Source organism: Danio rerio, chromosome 11, assembly GCF_052040795.2.
Source record: "Danio rerio strain M-AB ecotype USA chromosome 11, GRCz13ab, whole genome shotgun sequence".
Classification (NCBI taxonomy): Eukaryota; Metazoa; Chordata; class Actinopteri; order Cypriniformes; family Danionidae; genus Danio; species Danio rerio.
This window is the reverse complement of record NC_141031.1, coordinates 29,024,172-29,033,948: the sequence shown is the minus strand read 5'-3', so window position 1 is coordinate 29,033,948 and position 9,777 is coordinate 29,024,172. Positions and strand designations below refer to the sequence as shown.

The 9,777-nt window shown below is 33.8% G+C and overlaps 1 protein-coding gene across 7 annotated transcripts in view; it reads right to left on the bottom strand.

Annotated features, from left to right (window-relative positions):
* unm_sa1614 (un-named sa1614) overlaps nt 1–9,777 on the bottom strand; it is a 91,546-nt gene that overhangs the window by 4,099 nt on the left and 77,670 nt on the right. For all 7 annotated transcript variants that reach the window (XM_087273748.1, XM_087273750.1, XM_087273751.1 and 4 more), the window contains one exon: nt 5,992–6,114. In XM_087273748.1, coding sequence (XP_087129874.1) covers nt 5,992–6,114 — 123 coding nt within the window. The remainder of the gene's footprint in view (nt 1–5,991; nt 6,115–9,777) is intronic.

Below are 9,777 nucleotides of genomic sequence, written 5' to 3'. Positions count from 1 at the left end.
CTGAAACAGAGAGAGATTACAGGCTCTGCTTAAAGTCATCAGAAGCAAGGAGGAAATGTTTCATTTGAAGAAAACGCTGGCGGATGCAAACCTAATGTTATAATGGTTTTCTTGAAAATGAGCTGTAAATGCAATGAAGACGGAGGTTTGAAGATGTTCATTATGCAGTGCAATGATTGAATAAAAGCATTTTTGACCAATGACAGAAGACCTACAAAACCTAATAGAAAGTGAATTCTTGGTTCTTTCCATCATGACCAGTACTAATAATGAAAACAAGCTTTTCCCATATTTCACAGTAAAGTTTAAAGGGTTTATTCAATCCCTCATGTAATTTACCCCATTCACATTAATATTTTTATCGTTACTTGCAAGTAAGGCACTGTGTCAAATCTAAATTTAGTCATTTTGAATGTATTCCTGATAAACGTGTATTTTTTGATGTCTTCTTGAATTCTCCCCAGTCCATTCATCTTATTTCTAAATTTGAAACCTTTGCCTCAACTTCTAATTTGAAATTTAAACTGGCTTGGGAGGATGAACTTGGAACTGAGATATCAGAGGAACTATAGGATAAACGCCTGACTACCAGTGGTGTAGTCGGGGCTATACGCACATATACTCTGTATGCCTACTTTTTTCAATGAGCTGTTTGGGTATTACGACTTCTGAGGATCAATTTTCCGTATACCCTCGGTATACTCACTTGCTTTGCTGATTAAACTTCCCTAATTAATGTGTTAATACATGGAAAAATACTTGAGTATAGGCTAGTGTGTATGTTTATTTTTATCTACATATATATTTCTATCTATCTATCTATCTATCTATCTATCTATCTATCTATCTATCTATCTATCTATCTATCTATCTATCTATCTATCTGTCTGTCTGTCTGTCTGTCTGTCTGTCTGTCTGTCTGTCTGTCTGTCTGTCTGTCTGTCTGTCAGTCCATCCATCCGTCCGTCCGTCCATCCATCCATCCATCCATCCATCCATATATATATATAGCTAATGAATTAAAGAAACAACTTTAATCGTTTCTTTGCCTACTTTAAATATTTGGGTTGGGTAGTAATAGTACACCACTTATTTTTTTAGGACTTCACCACTGCTGACTACAGTACGGTCCTGTTCAGTAAACAGTAGGCACCAGTTAATACAGTTCACAGTTATGCATCGCCTGCACTATACCAAAACCAAATTACACAAAATGTTTCACCTATGTGTGACAAGTGTAAAATTACAGAGGACACCACAGCTCACACAGTTTGGTTTTGTCCCTCTTTGTTCAATTTTTGGACAAACATTATTGATTTATACTCTAAGGTCTATAGTATTTCCCTCCAACAGGACACAGAGCTTGCTATATTTGTTGTTTCAGAACACTCCTTTACCCTTCCAAAACATCTCCAACAAGCCTTTACTCTAGGCATGACTGTGGTCAAGCGGGTCATACTAAAAAACTGGAAATGTACTTTACCTCCTTTATTTCTAACCTGGTTAAAAGATATGGCCTCCGTTATCCACTTGGAAAGGCTCAGATTTATTAGGTCCAATTCTAACAAAGATTCTTTGCTACCTGGGAACCCTTTCTTGAATTGTTAGACCTGAAACGTGCTCATTCTAAATCCAGCCATGAAAACTGACTGTCACACTACCTTCTAGGACAGTGGTTCTCAAACTGTGGTACGTGTACCACTAGTGGTACGCGGGCTAACGTCTAGTGGTACGTGGAGGAATCACTGAGTAATGAATTTAATTTGCACAATAGCACCAATGTGATCAGCATTGGCTGTAAGCCTACAATCAAACCGCTGTGCATAAAATGTTTACTTTCGTGCATCGCATAATCAGCTGCTAAAAAATCAATTCAATTGGCGCAGAACTAGAGAAAGAGGTGCGTGGTGCTTGGAGAGAAGATACTTGCTAGAGCAGTTGTCTCAAACCCTCGGGACACAGACCGTCACCGGTTTATAGGTCAATTGGTACCAGGTCGCATAAAAAATCATTAATTATTTCCGTTTTATTTATAATCTGAGTCTGTACGATCATTTATTGGAAAAAAACTTTTATTTTGAAATATGACCAATTTCTCTTGTTACATCTTAGTCACTTGAGTGCCAAAATTTAACCAACTGATTAGCAAGATGAGTACTGCAGCACAACGCGCATGTATATTCCAGGCGTGCCGAGTTGAAAACGTCTTTTTAGAATGCTGCACGGCGAGTCACGTGACAAGAACCGACTGATATGCTACTTTATTTTAATACTGGTGATTATGGTGGTACATGGAGTGACAATTTTTTTTCTGAGGTGGTACTTGGTAAAAATAGTTTGAGAACCACTGTTCTAGGACTTTTTGATGTCTACATACTATGTAACACTACATTTTGTATTTCCAACAGCTAAACCCACGTGTATGGCAATTCCTATTATATTTACCTGCAAAGTGTGTATATTCTGTGGCAATAATGTCTGTTTTTTTCTGTTGTACTTAAAAAAAACCTTAAAATAAAAGTTTTTTAAAAATGAATCCCTCGTGTCATTCTAATTCCTTGAGCCCTTCATTGTGTGAACATTTTGCAAAACTTCTCTTTCTTTTTATTATAAACTATGACAGAATAAAAATGTTTGAAAGAGTTATCCAAGTTATACCGTATGTTCTTGATACTACAGTTAAGATATTTTTTTTAATATACCAGTGAGATTTAATTAAAGGGTTAGTTCAACCTAAAATGAAAATTCAGTTATTTATTACTCACCTTCATGTCGTTCTAATTCCCTGAGACTTTTGTTAATCTTCAGAACACAAATAAGGACATTTTAGATGAAATCCAAGAGCTCCCTCATCCTTCATAGACAGAAACAATTCCGAGAGTCCAGAAAATGAACCAAAAACATACTCCATGTGACTTCAGTGGTGGAACTGTAATCATATAAAGCTGCAAGAACACTTAAGTGCACTAATCTAACGGTGAAGATTTAGGCCAACAAAGTTTTTTTAGCGCACAAAAGTGTTCATGGAGCTGCGTATAATTGCAGTTCCACCACTGAAGTCACATGGAATGTTTTCACATTGTTTTTTGTTTCTTTTCTAGAATGTCTCTGGACCGTTGCTGTCTATGGAGGAAAAGAGAGAGCTCTTGGATTTCAGCTACAATATCCTTATTTGTGTTTTGAAAAAAAAAACAAAGGTGTAACATGGAATTGGAACGACATGAAGGTGAGTAAAAAATGGCAGAATTTTTATTTAAAAATCTCATTTTTATCTTAATTGTTTAAAAGTTTTACTGGTAAATCAAAAAATATGAAAATGTATGCTAGTCTTTATTGAATAGGTGCAAGAACATGTAAATTAAAGGGATAATTCACCCCAAAAAAATTAATTCAGCCGTCATTTACAACAAAAATGAAAAGACGTTTTGCAGAATGTTTACACTACTCCTTTTTTATGTAATGACAGAAAATAAATGAGTGATCCAAAACCATTAAAATAGGCTTTTCATGGTTATCTTGCTTCCTTTTTCACACTACTCATATCTGACCCATCAGAGGATCTTTGATTGACAGGCAATCTGACCAATCATATCACCAATATTACTGTTCTGGAAAAAATTTCAAGGGACAGTTCACCCCTAAAAAAATTCAATATTCGTCCTCCACTTGTTCCAAAAGTGTTTGAGGTCATTTCATCTGTTTCTTTCAACACAAGGGAAGAAATACTGATGAATGTTGGAATTGACAACAGCATTGTATTCTTTATTCTTACATTAATTGTCAAAGTCTGCTTTTTTCCAACATTCTTTAGAATATATTGTTTTGTGTTCAACAGAAGAAAGAAATGTATATAAGTTTATATATTTGTGGGGTGAACTATCCCTTTAATACTAGAGTGTAATGAATAAAATAAATACAAGTAGCATGAAAACAGATACCACAGGATTCAAAACTCTAAAATGGAAAAGACTGGAAAGTATTTCTATCTCTGTCCCACGTGTCCATAACATATTCCACAGTGAGAAACCCGGTCACCCTATTAATGCAAAGTGCTTCTCTATGAATCTCCATAGTAATGTATTCTTTTGATGTGCCACCCAGAGACTTTTTTTCCTGTACAGTCGTCTGCAGGATATTAGGCAAGGCTGCTGGAGATGTATAGACGGCCCTCTGACTCAGATATGGAGACCAAATAAAACATGGACCCTGAGAGCTTTACTCTGATCAGTTCCATCTGCTCCCATGGGATGTTGGGCTACATCTGCACTCACAGCATGAGTCTGTCAAAGGCTAACAAGATTCCTGCCGCTTCCTCATCAAAACCATCTTAAACCGTAACAAGGAATTCCAGACATTTATGCCAGCGAAACATCAAAGAGCAAAAACAAAAGAAAATAATGGCCGGAATAAAAGATGAAACATTTATTATATTTACTGGCATGTAAAACAAGGATGTATAATGCGGTTCAGCTTTTAATCCTTAAATCCCATTGATTCCCTCAGAATTTTTTAATATTTACATTTAATTTTAGAATAATATATTTATAATAATTTTATTAATTTTATTATTAATTTTATTTCATTAATAAATAAATATACATACACAACAGTTCTGTCTAGTTCTTGAATCTGATTGGCTGATAGCTGTGCGATATTCTGCAAATAACAGCACTCTTACAGCCTCTACACCCTTTACTCTTGTGTATTACTCCACCCACATACAGCGGCAAGCAGAGGAAACTCTACAGTTTGACAAATATTGATGCTGTTGGACAATATAATGTACTTTTGATGCTTTTTTAGTCAAAAATGCAGTTGTTTAGATTGCAACTATGCAGTTCTTTATAAGGATAGTGCCTATTTTAAATATTTATAATTTCGGAGATTCAGTTCATCGGCTGTCATCAGCCTGTCTAAGCAGACCAAAGAAAGTGACGGTTGACGGTAGACTGCATAAAAAACTCAGCATTTTTTTCAACGCAAGATAATAACTACAGCTGAACAAATCCTTATAAGGCAGTTAAGTGACATTCTTTCATCTGTATGTTGTAGTGCTATATTTATACCACAGAAACTTGTAGTGTTTGTTTTGCTTTGGCTTTTTCAGGGTTAATTATTGTGATATCCTGATTGGATCAGAGAAATACTGGGAAATGTCTCTAGACTGATGTCATTTTATGCTAATCAGCCTTATAATCTTAAAATGTAAGCAAAACCCCCTGTTTTGTCATCACTTTAGACATTACGTTAGAGAATCATTCAAATACTAGCTCTAAAGTGACGTTAGTACAGTAAATGAGCAACGGTTTCTGCTGTTCTGACAGTCAGCTGCAGATGTGAATGAATGGCAGAAGAAAGTAGTTCCTCATAGGGTTTTTGAGACTCTCCATGTTTGATTATATTTTTTATATACACATTACATTAATAAAATATATTATTTTCTATTAATTTAATATAACGGGTTTGATTATAGAAGTCAAAATCTGTCAAAACACATAAGTTTAATAAAATATATATGAAAATTAATCGCAATTCAAAATACAAGTATACAAATACATGTGCACTATTTTCTAATAATAAAATAAAACTCATCCTTATGTAGCATTTTGTTTCTGATATGATTTTGTCATTCCTTTGTAGAATGCATCAGTTAAGTTTTTTATTATATACTGTATATATTTTTTCCCATAAGGCTTTTGTTCATTCATAAACAAAAAAAATATATATCAGACATTCACAAGTGCCATTGGCTTCTATTTACATTCAGTCATTTAGCAGTCATTTTCTTCCTATTATGGTTGTCATTCTTCAAATTATATCGGGATCGGTTATGAACCACTTGAGGGTGACTAAATACATTTTAAACCTAAAGTTATGACTTTACCGTTCTATTACAACAACAATCTCTGGAATACTTTAATTTGATTGGTCAATCTCACCGTTTAGCTCTTTGAACTGAGCTCCAATCAGCCGTTTCATTGTCATACTTACCCACCAATCAGCATCGTCCTCTCCGAGCACCACCAGAACGTCTCCCTCATTGAATGTGAGCTCGTCGTGATGATCCGCCACACAGTCATACATGGCTTTAACGCGCCTCAGCTTCGGCTTCATCTAAACAACAAGACAAAAACAACAAGTTTCAAAACCACACACCAATATTGATTTTCCAATAAACTGTCAGCTAGTTGATGGGAAACCACAAGTATGTGGAACATGTCAAGAACCGCCCAAATTAATCTGGGTCTTTCTAACAGCCAAAGACACATAAAGTAAAATAACATTCCTCCAGACCAGCATGCATTTCCATGGGGACACTAGGCTAGTTTCAGCCAGTTTGGGGCTGGTAGGTCAGCGCAGATGTGTAAAACAGCTGGTGAAATACCTGACTTCTAGTTAAGCGAGTAAAGAAATTCTAAGCTAAAAATAAGCAGATTAAAATACTGTAGTAATAAATACTGCATTAGTAAAGGAATATTTAAAACTGCTCTTGTGTTTTTTTGTGTTGTTATTACTTTATATTTGCTTTTTTTAATATCATTTTTGGCGACCAAAGGAATTTTTTATATTATACTAAAAGATAAAAATTAAATAAAAGTTGTATGCGTCACAGATGTGCTGCAGGAATAAAAATGAAATACTAAGATGATTTCACACTCATTAAATAAGCTACAGTAAAACGCTCAAACACACACACACATCCAACTTCTTGGAAACACAGACGTGGAACCAAGAATTAGAGGGAAAACAGGAACTAAATAGACAGGCTGTTAATTAACTGAATACACACAGTGGATACTAATGGACTTAAATGACAGCGGGAAACAGAATGAGGTAAAGTTAGGTCAAACTGACAACACAGAAAACAAGTATGTGTGTGTGATGGTAACAAAGAAAAATACAAATATAATAAGTAAGAATATTACAGTAAATTGTGAGAGCAAAATAAATAATAAAATAGAATTTATACATTTAGATAATACTATTGATGTGCATTTTTTCATATCAACAAACTACTTCAACTTTTTTACTTTTAAATAACTAACTTTTTTATCATGACTTATAGCTTGTTATTATATATATATAAATATATATATATATATATATATATATATATATATATATATATATATATATATATATATATATATATATATATATATATATATATATATATATATATATATATATATATATATATATATATATATATATATATATATATATATATATATATATATATATATATACATACAGTTGAAGTCAGTATAATTAGCCTCCTTCAAATGTTTTTTTTCTTTTTTAAATATTTTCCAAATGGTGTTTAACAGAGTAAAGAAATTTTCACAGTATGTCTCATAAAATTTTTTATTCTGGAGAAAGTATTATTTGTTTTATTTCGGCTAAAATAAAAGCAATTTTAAATTTTTTAAACAACATTTTAACAAAAACAAAACAAAATTATTAGCCTCTTTAAGCTATTTTTTTTCTCGATAATCTACTGAACAAACTATCGTTATAGAATACCTTGCCTAATTACCCTAATCTGCCTAGTTAACCTAATTAACCTAGTTAAGCCTTTAAATGCCATTTTAAGCTGTATAAAAGTGTCTTGAAAAATATCTAGTCAAATATTATTTACTGTCATCATGGCAAAGACAAAATAAATCAGTTATTAGAAATAAGTTATAAAAACTATTGTATATATATTGTATTATATATATGATATTATATATATATATATATATATATATATATATATATATATATATATATATATATATATATATACATATATATATATATATATATAGTATACAGTTATTTACTGTTATATAACTTATTATTTTCTATTATAATGTATAGCAATCAAAGAGATAGTTCACCTAAAAATGGAAATGTACTCACTATTACACTCACATGGTTTTAAACCTTTCTTTTTTTCTGCTAAAACTAAAAAAAAGGTAATTTAAAGAAAACTGGAAACCAGTAACCACTGACATCCATAGGGGGAAAAACAAATATTATTTGTTTCAAGTCAATACTTTCTTTCATAATATCTTCTTTTAGGTTCAGCAGAAGAAAGAAAGTGAAGAGTGAATAAATGATGACATTTTCAGTTTTGGGTTGAACTATCGTTTGAATCTTCTTTTTTAAAAACAGACCCAAACTTACAGAGATAATTCAACCAAAGACATACATTCTACCATCATTTACTCAAATATTATTTGTTTCAAGTCAAAGTTTTCTTTGAAAAATCTACTTTTAGGTTCAGCAGAAGAAAGAAAGTGAGGAGCGAGTAACTGATGACAACATTTTAAGTTTTGGGAGAACTACCCATTGAATATTCTTTCAAAACAGACCCAAACTTACAGAGATAATTCAACCAAAAATGTAAATTGTATAATTTACTCACCAACATTTTTGGAAATATATAATAAAGAAATAATATAATCCTTGAAATAATGTAATAAAGGGCTGGAATAATTTAAAAGTTTACTAAATGGTGAGTAGGCGACACAGTGGCGCAGTAGGTAGTGATGTCGCCTCACAGCAAGAAGGTCGCTGGTTCTGTGTGGAGTTTGCATGTTCGCCCTCGCGTGGGTTTCCTCAGGGTGCTCTGGTTTCCTCTACAGTCCAAAGACATGCGGTACAGGTGAATTGGTTAGGCTAAATTGTCTGTAGTGTATGAGTGTGAATGAGTGTGTGTTTGGATGTTTTCCAGAGATAGGTTGCGGCTGGAAGGGAATCCACTGTGTAAAAACTTGCTGGATAAGTTGGCGGTTCGTTACGCTGTGGCAACCACGGATTAATAAAGGGACTAAGCCAAAAAGAAAATGAATGAATGATAAACAGTGAGTAAACTTTCATTTCTGGCTTAAACCATTCAAGATATAAATATAATAAGTTCACACTTATCTAATAGTTGATTATAAAGCACGTTTGGCATGCAGTACCTGGAGACAGCCCTGAGCTCATAAGATCCTGGAGCCTGGGGGTCCCTCCTGCTTGCAGGGCGAGAGGGGAGTTTGACCTCAGGTAGGTCTCGAGAACTCCGCTGTTTATTTATGGCTAATGACAAATTAGAGACTGCTATGGAGAGATACACAGCTCGTTAAGAGCTCATCTATGAAGCCAATATGGTTTGGTCAATTCACCTATGTCACATGCCTTAGGACTGCAGGAGGAAACCAAAGAACCCAGGGGAACCCCGCGTCGACATGTAAACTACACACAGAAATGTCGACTGGCCCAGTAAGTACTTGAACCAGTAACATTCTTGATGTAAGGCAATAGTGCTAACCACTGGGCCACCATGGCGCCCTATTAAGGAAAAGGGGGAATGAATAGGAGTGAAAGGGGGGATTCTCAAGAACGAAGATAACTGAAGTAAGAAACTGGTTATTTTTAGTGACTTCGGAATCATCTCATTGGAGAAACGTGTTATCTAATGCAGGACCAGCCATGGTCAATCATAAACATGTGATCATCATGTGAAAATCATTACCAATATGTAAACATGCCTTGACTACTATGGATGGAGCAGCACATGAAATATAGCTGAGAACTCATTACAAAACCTGATTTCTGAAAGTGCAATCTATAAAAAATTATATATTTAATCATTTAGCAGACACTTTTATCCAAAAAAAAAAACACTACAGATTGGCAGAGAGCATCAATATACACACATAAAGACAAGTACATGAACACAGAAAGGGCAGAGTGTGTTTTTTTACAGGTGGTTTATCCATCTCACTCCCCAGTGTGAAGTAC